The 21,787-nt window shown below is 49.7% G+C and overlaps 2 protein-coding genes across 2 annotated transcripts; both read left to right on the top strand.

The window, feature by feature from the left end:
• The first annotated feature begins 1,819 nt into the window (after positions 1-1,819).
• ORMDL3 (ORMDL sphingolipid biosynthesis regulator 3) lies at positions 1,820-13,377 on the top strand. The gene is made up of 4 exons (XM_076356996.1): positions 1,820-1,883; positions 6,627-6,833; positions 8,411-8,562; positions 8,700-13,377. Exons 2-4 carry the CDS (start codon positions 6,660-6,662, stop codon positions 8,833-8,835), a joined length of 462 nt encoding a protein of 153 aa, XP_076213111.1. The 5' UTR covers positions 1,820-1,883; positions 6,627-6,659; the 3' UTR covers positions 8,836-13,377.
• A 1,199-nt stretch (positions 13,378-14,576) lies between these two features.
• On the top strand, positions 14,577-21,530 carry GSDMA (gasdermin A). Its single transcript, XM_076356994.1, has 10 exons — positions 14,577-14,643; positions 15,980-16,242; positions 16,406-16,616; positions 17,184-17,349; positions 17,439-17,532; positions 18,343-18,390; positions 18,668-18,822; positions 19,249-19,399; positions 20,049-20,122; positions 20,698-21,530. The coding sequence occupies exons 2-10, from the start codon at positions 16,029-16,031 to the stop codon at positions 20,932-20,934; spliced, it is 1,350 nt and encodes a 449-aa protein (XP_076213109.1). The 5' UTR covers positions 14,577-14,643; positions 15,980-16,028; the 3' UTR covers positions 20,935-21,530.
• Positions 21,531-21,787: the final 257 nt, after the last annotated feature.

Raw genomic sequence — 21,787 nt, 5'->3', positions numbered from 1 at the left:
TGGGCTGCGGATGCAGCCGGATCCCCCCCCCCGGGGAACCCCCCGCCCCCGGTGCTGGCGTTCCCTGGGCGGGTGAACCCGGTCTGGGGAGCCCAGGGAGTGGGTCCCCCCGTCCCCGCGCTCACACCGGCAGCGAGAGGCTGCCTGCTGCATCACTGAGAGGGATTAATATTTATGGGCGTTTAAAAATAGCTGTCGCATTGTGCTTCCCCCTCACGTGCGGAGTCAGCGGGGTGCGGGGAAGCTGCTAAATTAGATGTCACCGCGCAGAGGGAGCTGCTCAGTCAGGCAGGAGCGGGGATAAAAATAGAGCCTGCCGTGCGTGCGTGGCTCTCCTGCAAAGCAGGGCCAGCTCCCGTGGGATCCCCCGCCTCCGCACGCCGGCATCCCCGCACTTTGTCCTGCCGGCGAGGGCACCCCGGAGAAGCTGGGCAGGGACTGGGTTCTCCTGGCCGGCGGCCACAGCGCCCGTCGGCGGCCCTACGGCTGCTTTAACCGCGCGCGTGTGTCCCACCGTGCCCAAGGCCCTCCAGGAGCAGCCGCCGGGGAGCTCCGGCTGCAGGAAGCAACCCCGCGCCCTGCCAGCAGCACGGTGCCAGCGCGTGGCACCCAGGCAGCCCCGGCCCTGGCAGCCGGCGGGGTCTCCACGCCCTCGCCGTGCAGCCGGCACACAACCGCCCGCTGAGAGGCGGCTCAGGCCTGGAGCCGGATGCGCGGCTGGTGCCGAGGCCAGACGGATGCACACAGGGTCAGGAGGCAGAGCTCAGCCTGCGAGCCCTGCAGGGATGCTGGCGCAGGGGCACCCACCTCTGGGGAGCGCCGGGGGAACCCTCGATTTCTTCCGTGCAAAGCAGCGCTGCGAGCCCACCCGGGCCAAAACCGAAATCCCACAGATGGGCTTCGCCGAGTGGCCAGGGAGGGCCGGGAGCGGCCGTGCAAGGCTGGGGGCTGCAAGCGGCGCTGGCAGAGCAGCACGTGCAACGTGGGCAGCCGGGGAGCACCGCGCTGCCGGGTTCCGCACACGGGGCCGGGGTCTCTGCTCGGCCCGGGACCCCAGAGCAGCTCCGGGCAGGGGGTTTGCAGCACAAAGCGGCTTCGCCGTTGGGCGACGGCGCTGCACCCTCTGATGCTCCTGGGCGGAAGAGCTGGCGGCGGCCGGCGCGCACAAAGCCCTGCACAGATGGCTGCGCGCACCGAGGGGCCCCGGCAGCACCATGCTATTAGCTTTGATCGTTGTGCAAACAAAAGCAGGGCCAGATGGTCTCCCCCCGCGCCCCAGCGCAGGAATCCCGCGCTCCCAGCCCCTGACCTTGGCCGGGTGTCCCAGCAGCACGGCTGCTTGCACAACGCCCCGCTGCCGAGGTTTTCCACTGGGAGGAGCGGCAGGGGAAGGGAGCCGACCCTCCCCGAGCAGGGTGGAAGCACCCAGCTGGGTCTGGGCCCCCCCCCAGGGTGCAGAGCGGGGTGGCTACAGCCCCGAGCACTCTCCCGGGGCCGTTCCCCCCAGCTCAGGGAGGGCAGAGGTGGGACCCCCGTGGCCAGAGGAGCCACCGGCCACGAGCGCAGGGCAGTGGTGGAAGGGCAGAGGACCCTCCCTCGCCTCCCCAGGGTCTCACCCCGTCCCTCAAGCGCCTCCGCTCGCCCACCCTGCCGTGCGCGGTAAGCACGGCCCCGTCCCCGCCCCCGGGCCGGCCTCTCCCGGGGCGGGCGCCGGTGCTCGGCGCTGCCGGGACTACAGCTCCCGGCGTGCCGCGGCGGCGGGGCGGGCCGCGCCGAGGTGCCCGCCGGGAGCGCAGCCGGGGCGGCGGGGTGTGCGACGGAGAGGAGCCCCGGCCCCGCCGAGCCGAGCCGGGCCGGGCCGGGCCGAGCCGGGCAGAGCAGCGGTGAGTGCGGGCCGGGCGCGGGGGCTCTCCTCCGGCCTCCCCCGGGGGTACGGGGCCGGCCCGGAGGCCGGCGGGCCCAGGCGGGAGGCCTCGCCCCCTCCCCGGGAGCAGGCGGCGGCCGAGCCCCGCTCCCGGGCCCGCCGGGAGACGGGCGGGGAGCAGCGGGAGCGGGGGAAGGCGCCTCGCGTGGGCCCGTCCCGAAAGAAAAACACACACCCCCCCCCCCCCCCAAAAAAAAAAGAAGAAAAAAGAAAAAAAAAGCGGCTGCTGAGATGGAGCCCGAAAGCTCCGGGGGGGGGGGGGGTGGGGGGTGGGGTGTCCCCGCAGTCACGCTGTGCACGGCCAGGCTGGGTGGGGGGAAGGGGGGGAGCGGGTCCTGCCCCAGCACCCCAGGGCGCAGGTCCTTGCCGGGCCTTTGCGTCGAGGTAAGCGGGGTCCGGGACCCCGAGCCTGAGCACCCACGTGCGCCCGGAGAAACCCAACGCGCAGCGCTCCCCGCGCGTCAAAGCTTTCCCTCTAAATTTAGCAGAAATGGCTGAGGGGGGGGGGCAGAGCCCCAGCTGCTCCCGGTCCCCTCTGGGACGGCTCCCGCTTCTCCTCATCCCCGTGCCCGGAGCTGCACCGCAGCTCTGCGGCCCCCACCTCCTGCTCGCTGCTCTCCCCGTCGGCTCTGCCAGCTCCGGGCCCTGCCGGCCGCCCGAGGAGGAACCTGGGGGGCTCAGAGGCGTTGAATTCCGTCAGCGACTCCGGGCTGGACCGGGACACAAGGCAGCGCTGCCTCAGTCTAACCTATCGCTCAGCTCCCTCCCCTATCAGCTGCCTCTAAACACGGCCGCCTTTGCCAACATCTTTGATGTACTTGATGCTCTGGTTCAAGGCTGATGCCATCTTGCAAAGAAGGGTTTAAAATATGTATTTGCTTGGGAGACGGTGATTGCTGTTGCTGCCGGAGATAGGGATCTCGGCTCCTCGGTGGCTCCACGGGATCATAATCGCTTGCATTCCGGGAACGCTCAGGAAGATCGACCGAGATAAGCACCTGCAGCCCTCCTTCCCTCCGCCGGCCCAGATGAAGTGCCTGCAACGGGCCGAGGCAGAACGGGGTGCCGGGCCCGGGGTGCGATCCTGCGGCGCCCCGAGGAAGGGCTGTGGGAAGAACGCCGCCTCTGCCGAGCGCTGACGGGGCCGGAGCGCCGCGGAAGCGCGAGGGGACGGGAACAGACGGTGGTCACGCTCCTCTGGGGGCAAAGGAGCTGCGCCTTGGGGCGCTGGTCGCACGGCTGTAGTCGGAGGTTGTGGGTCCTCCAGCAGCTGATGGATGACAAAGCGAGCGGGGAAACTGCTGACGTCATTTTGTTTCCCCTTTCCTCAGAAGTGGGGAGACGCTGTGACACCAGACGCTGAGCTGGCAGCCCCGATGCTTGCTTTGAGCCCCAGGACGAGGGTCTTTCCCAACAGAGCCGCGGACAGGGAGCCGGCGCAGCGGCAGGCGGGAAGTCGGGAACAGGACGCGAAGGATCAGGCAGAGGAAGGGCTCGGCTTCATCACAGCCTGCTCTTTGCTTCTGACCACAGTTAACGACTTTTCCCCTCCTTGGATGGACGCCGTCCAACGTCAGCACAGTCCCAACCTTCACACTCAGTCCAGTGAAACATTAAAGCTTTTCTGTCCCAAAAAACCGCTGCACAAGTGGGAAAGCAGAGCTTCGCAGCCAGCTGCGCCGGGGCCGGGGGGGGGGGGGCTGGAATTCCTCCCGCTGTTGTGCTTTGCCTTGTTCTTCCTGCAGGTGAACAAATCCCCAGTGCAAAAATCAGAAAGCAAACAATGTGGGATCCGGGATGGGGGTAGGGATCGGAGCTTTGAGAACTCCCGCTCCCTCAGCCAGGCTTTTGCAACACTGCGCAGAGCTGTGTGTGCAATCTGAAGTGAGCACAGAGCTTGGGCAAGGGCTGCAAACACCAGTTGAGAAACGGGAAAGATTCGCAGATGAAGTATTTTTAAGGTGGGGAAAGACGGAATATGGAGAAGCACGCAGAATTGTCCTTGTCCTCATCGTAGGACCCAACGCTTGACATCTCCATATCTCTCTTGCAAGAATGAATTAACCTCTTGTATGTTCTAGCATTTCACCCCTCTAATCCTCATTTTTACAAGCAAGGAAACTGAGGCACGGGGAGCAGAATCGCTTCACGTACGGCTTCTAAGTTTGGCCCTTTGCCACCCAGCTGCAGGTTTGCAACTGCCCTCGTTCGCAGAGGGGACCAAGGAGAAGCTGCTTATTCGTTTTTGAAAATTACACTCGTGGTTGTCCTCAAATGGCAATCCCACTTTATTACTACACAGGCAGGGTGCACCTCTAGCTCTAGGCCTGCTAGCCTCTCTAGCCTTTGGACAACAGCATCGTTTCAAGAAAAGAGGGCCCTGAAGAGGCCACCTGGTCACCCCCCCGTTCCAAAGAGGAATCTTAATCTTTTAGCTGTTTATGAAACTTGATTTTAAAGCCTCTGGCGAGACCACCGATCACTGTCCGTGGGCAGTCCGTTCCGACATCAGTCCTTCTGCATTATCGAGTTGCTCCCAGTCCCAGTCGTGCAGTTAACTCCACTCACATTTGTCTCCCTTCCCAGCGCAGCTATCTGTTGGGCGTTTTGAGGACTATTCCTCATGCCTCTCTCCAGCATTCTCTAGACAAAACAAACCCGTTTCCTTCAATCTGTCCTTGCAGGTCATGTTTTTCCTACACCTCTGCTCATTCTCACTGCTCTCCCCTGGATCCCCTCCAGCTCCTCCCAGAACTGGACAGTATTCTAGCTGAGGCCTTACCAGTATCTAGGAGAATTATTTCCTATGTCTGGCAGACAGCGCTCCTGTTTATGCATTCCACAGGGGTGTTTGGGTTTTGTTGTTGTTGTTGTTGCAACAATATGACTTTTTTGACTCATGTTATGCTTCACTGCAGCCCCTAGATTTCCTTCTGAAAGCCCTTAGGAATTGCATCAGATTAAGGACGGAGCTGCTCCCCCTGCTAGGACTGATGTGCTGAACTCTGGCTCCGAGTCCTGCTTCCAGACCAAGCTCCAGGCTTTTCTCTGGAATATCCAGTAGCCGATGTCCTTTGACCCAGGAGAGGGGTGACAAGAAAACGAGCACTCCGCAGACCTGCGAGCCTCTTTTCTGGTAACAAAAACCTTCTCCAGATATAAGCCCCCGGCCTGACACCTGGGTAGCAGAGGCAGGCGAGCATCCGTTCAGCTCACCCAGCAGCCCTGCCTCACCGGATCTGCCTGCGACACCGAGCAACAGCCGTCTGCGCGGCTGGAAGAGGCTTGGCAGTTACAGCGAGCGTCCCAGGAGTCAAGCGTTCGCTTTGTGTCCTAGCCCTGGGCAGGAACAGGGGAGAGCGCCGGCTTCTGAAACAAGCCAGGCCCAGCACTCTGCGAGGGAACTCGGAACAGCTGGCAGCGACATACAGAGCGTAATGTTAGATCTGGCTCGGACTCGCCTCCTGAGACCGAAGGCTGCGGGAGCTAGAGAGAACGGCAACGCCGTCTTCCAGCTGTGGGAACCAAAGCAGCAAACACACAAGGCTAGACATCAGGAAACAGCCCTCGCCTTGGGGTCCTCCGTACAAGGAGGGACAGACCGTATTATCTAATGAAACTACATTTCCATGGGAAAATGGAACAGACAAAGATGACTTTACGCAAGAACTTCCCTGATCTCGGTGTAAAGATACTCAGCTTTACAGCGGTTCTAATTTGTGCTGTTTCCCGTAATCCCTGAAAACAGGTAAACCAGAGCTCTCGTCTTCCCAGAAAGCCTTAAAGCTGACCGATACCCGCTGCCGCTATCAGTGCGGCAGTCCAAAAAGCCACTCCGATACCTGCGCTGTCCGCAGGGCACCACTCCAAAGACTCGCTCTGAAAGGGTGACACTGTCTTGCTTCCTCACCTTTCTGGTATTGTTTAGAAAAACATTCCTCCTACGTGGCAGCTGTTCCTTCCAGGTAGGGGAAGAGCCATCTCCTCTGCAGCTCTTGCTGCTGAAATATCCTCCTAATGCACTTTTCCGTGTTATCTTTAACTTTTTATGTTCCTCAAGAAGAATCTCACTCCTTCCCTGCGGGGGAATTTTTTTGTTACTTTTTCCCCCCCCTCCTCGTAAGTCTTAAATTGGAGACCAGGAGACCAGCAAGCCTCTAGAGCCGCGCAGAACCCTGTTAATTTAGTTGAACTAATTAGGAGATCTGTTGATATAGAGCTGCCGTGCCTTTATTCTGCAAACACTTGTGTTCTCTTTTTGAGTTTAACGTATGCTGAACCCATAAACATGTAAGAAGCTTCACGTGCCAAGTGCTTCCATGATTAACACCGTAATGATGATTTTAAAAGCGCTTAAAAGTATTCGTTTGAGTCTTGTCAGGCAATCGCGGGATTGAACCTTGACTTCTTGGTTCCAGGAAAACGTTTCAGCAGATCACAAGTAGCTTCTGTCACAGACGGGCTTCCCACACATTATTCCCAAATCTCAACCGCTCCCGGATTTAGCTTCCCCTCAGAAACATCAGCTCTACAAATGGAAATAACGAGGTGCAGGGAAGTGAACTGACTTGTGATTTTTATAGCAAACAACAGATTTCTGGTTTGCTTAACAGCAAGACGGTGCTCGACCCCTGCTGTGCTCACCGGAGTAATTTAGAGGGAGGGCTACCGCGATCCGAGTACTGACCTGACTCTGCTTTAGTTTCAGGGGCGCCCGTTTGACACAAGAGCCAACATGAACGTGGGAACGGCACACAGCGAGGTGAATCCCAACACCCGTGTCATGAACAGCCGGGGCATCTGGTTGTCCTACGTCCTTGGAATCGGCCTGCTGCACGTCGTACTCCTGAGCATCCCCTTCTTCAGCGTCCCTGTGGTTTGGACTCTTACCAACATCATTCACAACATGGTAAGGGAAGAGCGTGGCTGGCTTGACTTCCTGGGGCACGGAGAGGTAATCTCTCAGCACCAGCTGTTCTTTTGAGAGCAATCTAGTAAGATTCTTTTTGAAACAATTCCTTTCTCTGTATTTCCAAAGATGCAGGGTAAGTTACTCAACCTCCACCCCTCAGACTGCACCTTTGCCTCTAGGTCATATATTTAAATCCAGCCTAGGTACTGATGAGACAGCAAACATCTGGTGAGGCTGCTCAGAGGGGACACTGAATTCATTTGCCTGCAGGGTAAGTCCCTTTGTCATGTCCCCCTTAACAGAGGAATAGCTGTGACAGGCCACAGAAACTGGCAGGACAGCTTTCCCTTTGGTTGATACAATCTGAATTGGCCTCATCGGAGTTAAGAAAACAAGATTAAAACCCAAACTTTGTTCTGCTTAAAGTAAAAGATTAGTCCAGGAACAGATTCTCCCCTTCCAAGGATCAGGTACCCAAACGAACGGGTACGTTCACACAGAGAGTGCTGTGCTAGGGGTGCAGAGGTAAGCAGAGCAGACAGACGCGCATGCAGACAGACGCAGGGCACCTGGGCTCTCTGCGATGCCAGAAGCTGCTGTGTTTGCACAGCGCTGTCCTGTGCTGTGCCCTGACAAAGCTGCGGCCACACAGTGACAACTTCCCTAGCGAGCAGGAGAAAACCATGCTCTGTTTAACTGCTCGCTTCCGTGCCTCCGCCATGCCACTGCGCAAGTCTTGGCATGCTTGGGTCCTAGAGCTGAGGAGCAGACCTCTCGGCAGCCGTTCACCCTCAGGCATAGGGGACAAAATACTCCAGAGAGGCAGCAATCGATTTTGTATCCTTTATTTTAAATAACATCTCAGCCCGAGAATATTCCAGAGACAAAAATGACACCCTCATGCTCATGTTATTGATGTCTCTAGTGGGGAAAAAAAAAACCACAAAACGACTGACTAGAGCTGCTCGGGGCTCAGTTCACAAGCTGCCTGCTCTTCATCCAGCTCCTTCCCCTTCTCTGGCAGCTTAAACGATTAGGTCCTGGGAAGAGTTTAAAGGCCAGCAATGGTATACTTAAAAACACGTGCTGTAGCCAGGCACTTGCTGTTTATCTGTGACTTGTGTTCCACTTCGAGAGGTTAACTCGCAATCGGAGCGGTAACAGACCCTCACGGCCTACGGCTCTACCAGCACTTTTTGAGAAAGCATTCAGCATTGCTGTTGCACAGTAGAGCGAGTCCACGCTAATCTCCTGATCCCAGATCTCTGAGCGCTGTAATCTTGCAACCACCTTCTTGGCTCACGCCCAGGAGTTGAACAAGAGGCCTCACATGTAACAGCCAAGCCTGAGCTAGCCCCGGCTAGCGGCCTTCCTCCCTAACCGTCGCTGCTTCGTTAGCCGCTGCGAGTTCCAGCGCATTTTCCAGCAGCGACGATGTGTCCCTCTAGCGGAACAGGGCGCTGGTGCAAGCTTGCACAACTGTGCTGTCCTTGCCAGGGCTGAACGTTTCTGGTGGTGTGGCGAAGGGCAGAGAGAACACTGTGTGCTTCACGCTGCGTTTGTATTTGCTACAGAGTATGTACATCTTCCTACATACCGTGAAAGGAACTCCTTTTGAGACTCCGGACCAGGGGAAGGCTCGGCTGCTCACGCACTGGGAGCAGATGGACTACGGCGTGCAGTTCACGGCATCGCGCAAGTTCCTGACCATCACGCCCATTGTCCTGTGAGTACTTCGGGGCAGCTGAGCTGCCTCACGCGCCTGTACCGATCAACGCTTCTGCTGCACGTGCTGTCCTGGGAAACAAAAACATGAAGGGCTATAATTCAGTTTCCCTCTCTCTCTCTTCCCCTCCTTTCCAGGTATTTTCTAACCAGCTTTTACACAAAGTATGACCGGATACACTTCATAATCAACACCATCTCCCTTATGAGCGTCCTGATCCCCAAACTGCCTCAGTTTCATGGAGTCCGGATCTTTGGGATCAATAAGTACTGAACCGCGTGGCTGGAGCGAATTGAAGAGGAGGCAGGGGAGAGGGGGAAGTTCCTTCTCTCTAGTCCTGTTTCTTCACCCCCACGCACACTGGGATATAATTTCACAGCGGCTGTTTAAATGCAGTATCCAATAGACATATACCGCATGCTGGATCCTCACGCCCAATAAATCTAAACAAGCTCCAGAGTAGAGTTTAGTGCGGAGCAGGATGCATGACGCTGGATTTCTTTTATTCCAGCGTCATAAATAGATGCAGATACACTGAGACTTCAAGGTACAAAGACGATGAATTCTGGGGAGATTTTCATCTATCCCGGACACTGAATGATGAGAACAGGGATGAGGGGAAAAGCTTTTAGTGCTGGTACTATTGCTGTGGTAAATGCACTTTAAAATATATTTTCCTTTCTGAAGCTAGGTGCTTTAGGCGATATGTGGGGGAAATTCAAAGGGATACAGCCAGACTTTCCCAATTGATTGTTTCAGGGTTTTAGTTCCATTTTTGGGTGGGGGAGTGGGAGGGGAAAGAGAACAACAGATTTTTATTTTGCAATCTTTTACGCCACTGAGAAAGGAAGTTCTTTTACTAAAAATGGTACAGGAAGGAATGACCTGCAATTTGACAAAGCTTTCAGTTTTCTACGGTACCATTCGTGTGGCTCAGGGAAAAGGTCAATAGATCCTAAATCATACTTGTTATTTTCAGCTTACACCAGAATCTGTCTGGGTAACTCTGCTCCCCACCCCAAACCGCTCATTTTTAAGGGCGCTCTGAGTGCTCAGGCAGTACAGCATTTGGATTAAGGGCTGGGGTGCAGCTCATTTTAATGGTCAACAACAAATGCCACTGAGCTAGTTGGTACACGGAGACTGCACAAGCATGGGAGAAGCTGAAGACTGATGGGTATAGGCCAAACGGGAGACGGAGGGCTGCTTGCTATAATCAGTTAGCGACTGTAATTGGAATTTTTCTCCTCAGTCCAGCTCCTCGGTCTCTTAAGTCTGTGTACGTCTTACTGGGATTTGCCAGTGGACTTAACTCAGTATCTGACTCGAGGCAAGCGAGTGTTTGATTTCTGGCTTACCTGGAAGTCCGTCACTTGGCTCCACGCACAAGTGCTGTGGCAGCATCCCCTGAGCCCTCAGGTGATCACTGGCAAGGGTGAGGGAGCTGCGGGAGAGCAATACTAACAAGCAGCACCGGCAGCAGACTGAACTGACCAACAGAAGGATGCAATGGTCGCTGGAGATGATAGATTTAGTATAGGAACAAAATTGAGCCTTTTTCCCCATAAAGTTACCACCTAAATAAAGTAGATTTGCAGGTTTAGACTTCCTGGCTGAGACAGCTTTCTACTGTTCGAAGCAATCGGTTTTTCTTTTGGGTTGTGTGCCAGATGAAACGTGGTTTTTTCCTCATGCTTCCCCCGTAAACTCATGAAAGCCTGTATTTTTGTTGTCTTAGTGCTTATATTGTCTCACACTTTTGACAATGGTAAAAACATTTTAAATATGCTATTTTTGTTCCTGCATTAGCCAATTCTAGCTTTAGAGGTCGTAGTGGATATTGCTGAGTTCTGTTTGATGGTCTGAGCATAGGACATGGGTAGGGGAACTTCAGGTTTGCGTATAAGATCTAGTACTACTCCATGCATGATTTTAGGCAAGCTGCTTTACTTCTCTATCTCAGACTTACTATCGGACTGCTGCAGAGAAGGGAAAAACATTTAGCGTACCTCAGAGGGCTGCTGGAATGCATAGAGAATCATTACCCCTAGTATGTTTGAAAAGTGGAAATATTTTAAGTGAAAAGGAAGTTTTCAAGAAGGTAGAAAGGGAAAAGAGTCCGGCTTGATACCCGATCGCTGTTCTCCAGCGAGGGAGTTTGACAGATGTGCAATTTACTTGATGGGGGGGTTAAACCTTTTAACCACCATGACATAAGGACTGCTGCTTTAGTTAAGGTACTATATACCCTAAAGCTAATATACTCTTTAAGCTACTAGACAATGACTTTGGAAAAAAAAAAAATACTGTTTTCAAAATAGAGTTTTTCCATCAATCAGCTAAGTACCTTTGAAATGACTAAGAAATCAACAGTGTCAATGCCCGGAATGCTTACGGGAAGACCGCTGCCCTCAGAGCTGTAGAGTCCTGTCCGTAACAGGACGGCTAAGGCTGTATCCGTAATGCAGACTGTATGCTGCTTAACAGACCTGAATGTCTGCCCGCAGACACAACTTACATGCCAATGGTAAATCTCCAGAGGAAAGAAAACTATTTACTTATTTTGGTAGAATAGGAGGGGAAAAACATCAACTTTTTTGCGACAGAAACAGTCACTATATGCTTAAAAACATTACTCCTATATAGACAGATATACTGATTATTTCTAAGTATTTGCACATTACACAAAGTCAAAGCAGTTTTGATATTTTTAGCGCAAGTATAAATTGAAGGTAGGGCTCAGCTCTTCTCGATGAAGTACAGCACTTCACACAGTTTCCTTGAAGGCCTTGGCATTATAGCAGCTGAGGGTTTGAACATGTTATTTGTGCTGTTAACTGACGCTATGGACATCCGATTCTGTTTTGTTAAATTAAAGATCAACTGTAAAACAGAATGGGATTGTCAACTTCTCAAAAAGGCAGTTTTTAAAGCCTAAAGTCTAAAACTTCTTGTTAGGCAAAGCCTTAATTATAATAGTAAGCTTTTCTGATTTACCTTGTTCAGACAAGCGATTAAAATAGCCATTACACAGATGTGTTACATGGCAAATGACATTCTTTACAACACAGGGATTGCATTTTTGCCACGGAATAACTGAAGTTAACTTGGACTTACACAGTTAATCCAATCAAGGGAAACATAAATGAAAACTGGAGAAGTATGGAAAGAAGCGAGAGAATTGAAGAAAGATTCACAATGTGGTGTGTTAAGTATCTACATAAGATTAGTAACTGCTTGAACAATTATACATCTGATAGTATCTTCCTTAAGATCCCATCTTAAGGGTAGGTATCAGAATTAATCAAAAATAGAGAAGAAACCGTAAGTTAATTGTAATTAAACCACAGTCGCTACTTGTTAGGTGTACCTGAGGCAGTTTTAAGTGAAAGGGGTTTGGGTACCGCTGGTCGAGCCACCCTCATACACCAGTTGTGTGGCTCCTTCTTGTCAGTGTCGCAGGAGCGAGCGGTACCCGACTTACGTTTCCGCTTGGAAACCACCACTGCAGTGGTGTGGAAGTAACTGACACAGTTCTGGGTCTCCTGGAACTCTGTACCAAAACCACTTCTGGTTTATTTGTGTGTGCTAAATTCATACAGGAGTAAGTTCAGCACTCAAAGGCTAATCTCGCACACAAACAAGTTAAAGAGTGTAGTCAAAACATTAACACCCTCATGGAATAACTCATTTCTGAGAAGAGGGAGATCAGGACAGCGTGGGCAGGATGAGGGACTTTCAGACATGTACTTGCAACTAACATAGCAGTGATCCAAGGGTGAAGCCTACCTTTTGCGTGGAGAACCAGAACGGGAGTGCAAAGACTGTCCATTCATTCTTTTAGACTGTAGAATTTTCTCCAAGTACCTGCGTGAAGGAGATAATAGATTGTTATTGATTTTAAATGGGATTTTGATCACATCACACTTGACAGATTTTCCTCTCAAACTTGTACTGGCTTTCTGTATAGTGACTAGGGCGAACGTCAGCTGGAGAATTAAAGGTGGGCTCCGTCCTGTGACTGAGAAACAATTGCTGGATAAGTAGGTACTTAAAATGCTTTTCTTTTTTGTTCTGCAATGAATGCCAAAGGAGGAAAGCTTTTGCAAACCACCACTTGAACTGGCAGAAGCCATCCCTCTGCCCCATCTTGTCCTGGGCAGAGCCTCTTCTAAGCCACTGCCAAGACCACGCGTGTATTCACACAGTATGGCAGTCACTGCACCAGGAAAGTCAGAAAACAATCAAGTACTAACAGCCTGATGCTTCTGAATTAGGGATCCTGTCTTGTGATTCGTTTAACATCGCTAACAGGATGTCATACAGTCCAACCCTTTGCAGGAAAAGTCTTTTTTTTTAAAAAAAAAAAAGCCTGAGATCTAGGGCTACTTAATTCCCGAATACTTTTTTTTAGTCATTGTTTAATTTGGTGTTTGTTTTAATAGAAGCATGGTACTGGCCCTTGAAAAGGGGACAGCAGCTGGTTACCATTGTTAACACATTAGTATTTCTCTTTGTGACTTATGTTGCTTTAACATTGCCTATAATATCTTTTAAGCATGCAAGCGTTTGTGTATACGTATCCTCCTTGGATCACTTTAAGTGAGCTAAATTAGTTGGTTTTGTTTTTTTTAAATGGAACATTCTGACATTGTACAAAGTTTTAGGGTTGTTTTTTTCTCCAGTAGCCCTTCTTTTTGTTGTGTATACAGAAGTCTCACGTAGAGAACTTTCTAAAATAAAGTGTGAATATTTTTATTACTCCTTTGTACAGTATTCTAAGAGAAACTAATAAAGTATTCATGTAAAAACTTGTGTTTGATTCCTTGAATTTTTACGTGGACAGGTTTTGCTTTTAAACAAGCATGGCAAATGAATACGATACGGCAATTCCAAGCCGAAGTGATGGATTGCAGCAAAGCAAAGAGCTTGCAGCCCACCGCATGGATCCCTTTGCAGGGTACCGCACCGGTGAGTCGCATAAACCCTCTGCTACTAACAACAAGCCGTAAAGCATGAAACACGTGTGCATTGCTGGTCAATATAAGTTAAGTGCCTCCAGAAACATAATATTGTCCCCTTGTCTACGCCACACCTAATGAGTTAGCTCTCTCACGGGTTTAGTGAAATCCTCCTAAACCAGAACACACTGTTCCTCATCCTAACAGATGAGAAGTATAAGTGAAAACCAGAACCACGCTAGAAATTAAATCTTACAGGAACGATACATCTAGAGGGTACATCTTGAGTAGGGATGTGATCGTGCCCCTGTACTCGGCACTGGTGAGGCCGCACCTCGAATACTGTGTTCAGTTTTGGGCCCCTCACTACAAGAAGGACGTTGAGGTGCTGGAGCGTGTCCAGAGAAGGGCAACGAGGCTGGTGAGGGGTCTGGAGAACAAGTCTGATGAGGAGCGGCTGAGGGAACTGGGGTTGTTTGGTCTGGAGAAAAGGAGGCTGAGGGGAGACCTCATCACTCTCTACAACTACCTGAGAGGAGGTTGTAGCGAGGTGGGGGTCGGTCTCTTCTCCCAAGTAACGAGAGATAGGACGAGAGGAAACGGCCTCAAGTTGCACCAGGGGAGGTTTAGATTGGACCTGAGGAAAAATTTCTTTACTGAAAGAGTGGTTAAACATTGGAACAGGCTGCCCAGGGAAGTGGTTGAGTCCCCATCCCTGGAAGTATTTAAAAGACGAGTAGATGAGGCACTTAGGGACATGGTTTAGTGGGTGGTGGTGTTGGGTCGATGGTTGGACTCGATGATCTTAGAGGTCTTTTCCAACCTCAATGATTCTATGATCTGTAGAACAAGTTAAAGTTATGCACAGCCCCTGTAACAGATCATGACAGGTTGACTCAGGGCAATGACTGAAACTTTTTGGAGGAAGAATTATGCAAGCAACAGGCTTTTTATGCCCTAATTTAGCAGATACTTCCGGATCTCTGAACGGAAAGGCGGGGAGAGAGCAGTTCCCCAGCCCCACTGCTTTAAAGAGGCCATTATCACTTCAGCAGCACAGCGGACTGCTCTGCACGCTGCCCACCGACAGTGCTTGAGAAGCCATTCGCTCCACAAACAGGCAAGTACATTTTTAAGAGCTTTCGGTATGGAAGAGGGGTGGAGCAAACTGTCTGTTAAGTGTTCTTGTTTAGTTTTTCTCTCTTTTTGAAGTCTCCCAAGGGAATGAGTCCTGTAGGTACTACTGATCCCACATTAAGCACACAAGACTATTTCCCCTCCCCAGCGCCATCGCATACAACACCCCATCCTTTGTGACGTGACAGTCTTCCTACTTTCTGGAAGAATCGGACTAAGTCAGTCTCTTTTTTCAGATTCCTGTGGGACATTAGGGAGAGGGAAGATATCCCCCCCAGATGATGAGCATCCGCTCATCTGAACTGTAAACAGGGATCAGCATCTCTTCTCTAACAAGACTTGATAAAGTAGGGTGCAGAAGAGGGGAAAGACCTGCACGCTTTTCTTCTTCTCAAAAAGTACAGGAAGTTTTTTCAATTGTAGATCAAAGTTTTCTTCATCACGTCTTACATACACCAGCTGAAGCAAGAAGCAAAACTGAAACTTTGGAGTAAAAACAAGCTGCAACAGGAAACCAACCATGATTTTGTTTCTGCCTCTCAAACACCCAGCTCTCCTCTGGAGGGATACAGGCAGAGAACCAGGGCATACCCAAGTAGCTGTGCTGGCATGATTTTTCTTATATTTTGGATGAGATATGCCATAGAACAAGCTCTCCTACTTCCTCCCTCAACCTAGTATTCACCTCTCAGCGCTTTCACTTCCTTGCAGTAAGACTTCGACAAAATCATTTTGCTAATGCTCTGTTTCGAAACAATGCTAAACCATTCCTGTCTGCCAGGCAACAAGATGCACGGGGAAAACACTGATGCAGTAAAAGACAGCAAGAGTTGTTCAAGCTTTTTTTTTTTTTAAACTTATGTCAGGGCAACGTATTAATTAAAGATTAAAGCATTTAGGACCATGATAGGTCCTAGGTTAAGGAGCAATGTCTAGTTTAGTAATGAAAATTATTATGGTATGTGCTGGTATATGCAACAAAACGTCTTAATTGAAAGAACAGTAACAGACTCCAGTGCTGAAGATCAGTACCCTCAGAAACTGCTAGCTGTGTTCTCAGCCTGCACGATGACTGGGAGTTCATCAGCAGAGGGGGCTGAGTCTAAACAAGCCTCATCAGCGAGCCACAGCTCGTACTACCTCTCCAAACGCTTCCCTATACACAATCCTGTGAAAGCTGTGTCCTCGTACTAACGTGGGCTTTTCTGGGTTATTACCGATTTTGAAAAGTTCTTAATAATTAAAGTAACATATTTTGTTACAACCTTCTGCTTGTATTTCAAGTAATTTTGCTTAACTTGTCTTGCCTTTTTCCTAAGGCACAAGTACGCTTCACTTTGGTTCAAAAATTCACCCATCCGCAGCAGAATGTTCAAAAAAGTCACCCAATCCATAGTAAATGAAATGGATCCAAGAGGAGACCTGGTCCCAGTTCACAGCGTCTTAGACCATGAACATTTCAGACCCCTCTGTCTAGTGAGAAGAAAAAGAAAAGCCTTATTCCGCCCATCTCCTGGCTACAAACAGACATGGTACAGACTCGACGACGTACTGCTGCCAGGAGAAGACGATAAAAGCACAGGTAAAGCCCACATTTATCAATCTTAAGTTCACAATTTCCACAGACAAAACATTTGGATCATTTGTGGCTGAACTCTACCACGTTCCATCTTTCTTGTGTGCGCAATAGTTATAATATTGAGCCTGTGCAATCATGCTTAAGCTAATACATCAAATTATTTCAGATTCCCTCTTTCCCAACGGAGGTGGTCAAGACTCAAGGCAATTTACAGTCAAAAAAAGCATCAGTGACAGAGTTGATGGGAGTCTAAGCCTTTGCGTTGAGCCTATAAGCGTAGAGCTGAAAGGAGCTACTTCCTTGTCCAAAGGGTGGTCCATCAAGCTGGAGAAGAACCACATACCCGTACCAAAACTTGAGGCACTGAAAACAGAAAGGTAAGGCAGACACAAAGGGAGAATGAGCCCTCCGGCCATCCTCCTCTACCCCACGCCAGGTCACGCAACGGTTTTTCAACAAACCAGGATTAAGACCCAAGAGCATGCATTCTCCCTAACTATGCATACTTCTGGAGGACAGGAAAGAGAGGTGATAAAGATTCCTTACACAGCTTTGTAATGCTTGTAGATTTCTTTGTAGTTCAGAAAGTGGGAACACCTCGATGTGGAGTCAAGCCAACTTTTCCTCACGGTTTGTACCCAGCGAGGAGCATACAGATCAGGACAGATCACCTGTATGACCTGCCAGGCCACGGCCTCGCTGCCCTGGTCCCCCTCAGACATAAAAGGGGAACACGTTGAGGACAGCAAGAATTACAGCCCATTTTCTGCCACCTTTTTTCCCCCCAGAAGTTCCTGACATTGTGATATTTACATGTACTCATGTAATGTGAGAAAGGACGCCAGCATAAGGCTTTTGGCTCTGGTAGACTACAGTACTTTTGTCATAACTCACAGAAAAACAGACACTTTTAGCCAGGATATTGCACCCTTTTTCTCCTTTAGAAAAATAAATGTGAATCACTCCTTCATTCAACAACTACAGAAAACAGACCAGAATTTATACATAGTTCACGAAACAGTAGAAACCTCAGAGGAGACCACCTTCGAGGAATTCACCACGGCAGAGGGGAGCTTCATGACCCAGCTTTACGCCAAGTTTCATGCAAAGGTTTGATTGCTCTTCGGCCTCGGCAGTCAGTCCTTCCCAAACATCCGCACGCCATCCAGGCCTAGTAACAGATGTTTTTCGTTGACCAGGGCACCAGAGAGAACAAACAAAGCATGACTATACCCAAGAGCTGCACAGTGGCGTTCAGGGCAATCCAGCTGGCCATTACAGACAGATCATGGGGTAAGTAACTTTCAGAAACTACCAACTCCTCCATTCAGGAAACATTTTCTGAAGTATCATTCAGCCTCATGGCCACCCTTAGCTCATTTGCAAGGACATGAACACATGCAATATGAGTGACAGAAATCACCTGGAAAAAGGCCGTACACAGTATGTAAGTTAAAAGAGCTACTTGGGAAAGAGATGCATTTTCAGGGGGCGGGGTTGGTAAGGAAATGAAAGAGGGATACTGGAAGTCTCAGCTCTGGATTTCAGGAACTGCAGAGCTCCTGTTGAAAAACAGCACAGAGGGCAGAGGTTTGTTTTGCTTCCTTTTCCTACTCAGAAGAAAGGAGCCGTGGAGAAAACAGGGCAGCTGACCCTTCAGTGGGAAGACTGGCGTAAAAGACGCTTATGCTGGATAAGTAGAGAAAGAGAGGACTGAGATCCACAAAACCTGCTGCAGGATTTGAGACCCCACATTTGGCTTGCTTCCCCTATGCTCTGTGCTTCCCACGTCTGCATGGATCTTGTTGAGTAGAAGTTGTCATTTTAATGTACTTGTATTTTAACACACATACGGGCCAACACAGACCCTAACATAAGGTACGTGACAGTAGGGAATGAGGTCTAGGAATAACGAGTTTTAAATGAACAGACAGAAGACAGATGCGCTGGAGAAGAGTGCAAACACCAGTCTACGACTAGCACGTGAGATTTCAGACCTGGGACACCAATATCTTCAGCCTTAAAAACAACCCTGGTAAAAACATATCTATCCAGCTTTCAGTATTTTTCTAAATCAGCAATGCCCTTTTTATCCTGTTGCAGGTCTTCAATATTTCCCAGAAGAACACAGATCAGTGTTCGTATCTGACGGTAAGCAATGTATTTCACTACTTCCACTTGCACTACTTTTACCCCCTTTCAGTAAGATGGAATCTCTCAGGTTAAACCCAAATCACCAAAAGCGGTGTGTTTACTGTAGAGTACTGCCTATTACCTGAGACATGACAACAGTCCAACTCAAAATTGCGCATCACTTTTGAAAATACTTATAGAAGTGTTTCAAATTTTAAGTTTAGGGGTGCCAGGGAACTTATTGTGGGGTTGCCTAGTTTACAAGTGACATATTTGGACTCTTTCTGGTTTTCAGGTTCCTCACAAGGAAAATTAGGAGCACTGAAGGTAGAAGTTAAAGAGAATTGTCAAATTCTCTCCAGCCTGTCTTCTGACCTGTTTGTCATATTTTTAAAAGCCATCAAAGCTGTGATGAGAGACAGGAACCTCTTTCAAGAACTGACCCAGAAAGTAAGCAAAGTTCTTCTTACTGCCAGGATTTACAAATACAGAGACATCCATGATCATATCTCTCACCCCAGAAGTCACCTCTCCCGTGCCACAACTGTCAATCCAAAAATCCTTCACTCAGCACATCTGTCTGGTCTTCGTCACCATACAGAGAAAGGAGGTGCTCAGGACAGAGTCAACTGCTGAAATATGTCCTGAATATAGCCTAGCAGATTTACCTGAAGGTATCAAACCATTTCAATTTCATATTCTGTCTTTAACTGGGGCCAGTGTGAATGCTAAAGCCTCAATTACAGCCTCATAAATAGCTTAGGGAGGAGAGACACATATTATATGACTGTTCGTATGCTTCTGTAGTTAGACTGCAAGGGACTATCAGCAGCCTCTTCTCTTAAATCATGACGTTTCTTTTTCTTATCCCCTTAGATGGAAGCAGTTCTTGATGAAACCAGTAGTTGTGAGCTGAAAACAGAAAGCCCAGACTTAAAAGACCTGTTGAGCAGCTTACAGTATTCTTCAAGACAACTTCTCCTTAAGCTGGCAGGAGCAATCACCTACACTCTTGACGCGTTAGATGGTAAGGCTTTCTGGCCATCTTAATAGAGAAATCCAGTAGCACCAGAATATATTAGGAGCATTCCTACCGGCAAGACTAGCAGAATATAGAAACCTTACAGAGCATGAGAGACTTGCAGAGGATTTACGTAAAATCGTTTCTTAGATTGTGGGAATGAAGGCGGTTTATGCTGAGAGCACAGACCAGTCCGTAGCAGCTGCTGTTCAGCAACAGTTGGAGAGTCACAGAGCAGCGACTGCCAGGAGCGTGACACCGAATTACCACTCGGTCCAGGAACAGCGTGCACAAAGGGATCCTTGAAAAGAGGGCTTGAAATCAGAATTAAAGTGTGGGTAAAGATGGCAAGATTACCTTACAGAAAGAGCAGTGCAAATTCCAGGGTTCTCTTCCCAAGGCTGCCACAAAACATGGTTTGAACCTCCCCTCAACCCCCTTGGTCTCTACACTCGATGTTACAGTCATCTGTACAGAGTAACAGCTGTATTCGTCTCACAGGGAGGCTGCACTAATATAGTTTAGAAAGTCTGAAGAACTTTTGACCAAACAGGCATTCCCTGCAAGACAGCTGATGGTCACCCTTTGCGTCTCGCCAGCTGTCTCCGAAACATTGGTGGTGGGTTTTTGGTACAAACCTGTTTTAATTCTGCAGAGCTAACGGAGGATCAGCTGCTGCTATTGCTAGAGTCTTTGGAAGAGAAGATTGTGTCCCAACAGCTTAAGCTGGTGAGAGAACATGCATCACATTTGGCTCAAAATGAAGGGGCGGGGGGTGTCTGTGTGTTATTTTAAGTAAAGCAACATTTAGATGATGATATAGGTAGCAGTATCACAGCTTAAGGTAACACTGGGAAGAAGGGCAGGAATAATTGCTTCAAACTTGGCAGGGATCAAAATACTCACTTTGAGAGAAATTACCCCAGGACACGAAGCCCTAAGATTTCTAACAACTGTTTTGCTGATAATAAACATTAAATTGGACACAGCTGACTACCATTTTTCTTGAAATGGCAGTCAGAATTTTCTGGCTTCTTTGGCCTCAGATTAAAAAAAAAAACCAACACAAAAACCACACTACAATTTTCATTTCTCGGACATAACTAATTCACAAGAAACTGGGAACTGAATACGTGAGCATGACAGTCTTTCAGGGTGAAAAGTCCCATATATAAATGTGGATTATTTAGTGCGCCTGTAAGACAGTAAAGCACTTCACAAGTTAAAGAGATCATTTACTTAACGACTTCCACAGATGGGAGTATTAAAATACTGATTTTGCTTTTTTTGTTGTTGCTGCGAAGGTTGAGAGCATCTTGGAACACGACATAGAACACGGGAAGGGGCATTTCAGTGTGGATGCCAGCTTGCTCTCCTTCTCACAAGAGAAGGAACAAAAATTAACCATTGCAATGGTTGAGATGAGTGGAGTGAAGCTCCAGAAAGACGGATCTGCTGTCTGTATGGAAAAAGCCTTCTCGGCCGTAGCAGCCCTGTACGCGTCTCTGTACGTTCTCGATCTTCTGAGTAACTCAGATTAGGCTTCACGTGTCCTCCCGTTAGGGATGACTTAAAGGGAATCACTTGACAATATATTTCAAAGTCTCTTACTGCAAGCCAGTTTCTCTCTCCAAACTTTACCCCTACACAGGTGAGGCATTCCTTATTCATGCTCGGTGCTGATTTGAAATGAGTAGGAAAAGCAGACTTAAGGCAAGACAACTCCTTATGGAAACCAGAAGCCAGATACCAAAACTGATTTTTCTCCCCCCCCATATGAATGCAGAGTGCCAACTGAAAAATCCACTGGCCCAGATAATCACTAGCCTGTCAGCTGTGCTTCATGTGATCCTGGTTTTCCTAAAAGACGCTAGCACACAGCCACTCACGCAATCAGTAGGGCACAAAGGAATGAATCAGCAATAATTCACTCACCCTGGTCACACCTGCGATTCACGTGCGACTCGGCAAGCTGCGGGATCTCAGAGCATTTTAATGACGGACGCCTGGTAAAACGGCACCTCCACCACACCGTTACGCACTCCACCAGCGGCAGCAAGGAATAAGTTACAAGATTTCAGAACCGCGCTACAAATACTTTGATGGCTGCTTTATAAATAGAGAATAATTTCTTACTGAGTAACCGGATGTTCTTAAAGGTACTTTTTTAATCTGCAGGTATTTTCAGTCACCCAGCAGCGCTGCCTGCCCGGAGGCCCGGCTCCCCTGAGGCTCGAGGCCTGGGAGGGTCCCTCAGGCTCCCGGGGGAAGGGGGTGCCCTCAGCAAGGGGCAGCTTACCTAGGCGGTCACCGATGGCTCTGGGGGCACTACCGGCACGAGTGGCTCTGCACCAGCTATGAGGGGAGCCAAGCCCCAGCCCCGAGCCCCTCAAA

The sequence above is a fragment of the Aptenodytes patagonicus genome, chromosome 20 (assembly GCF_965638725.1).
Source record: "Aptenodytes patagonicus chromosome 20, bAptPat1.pri.cur, whole genome shotgun sequence".
Taxonomy (NCBI): Eukaryota; Metazoa; Chordata; class Aves; order Sphenisciformes; family Spheniscidae; genus Aptenodytes; species Aptenodytes patagonicus.
This window is presented reverse-complemented; position numbering and strand designations above follow the sequence as displayed.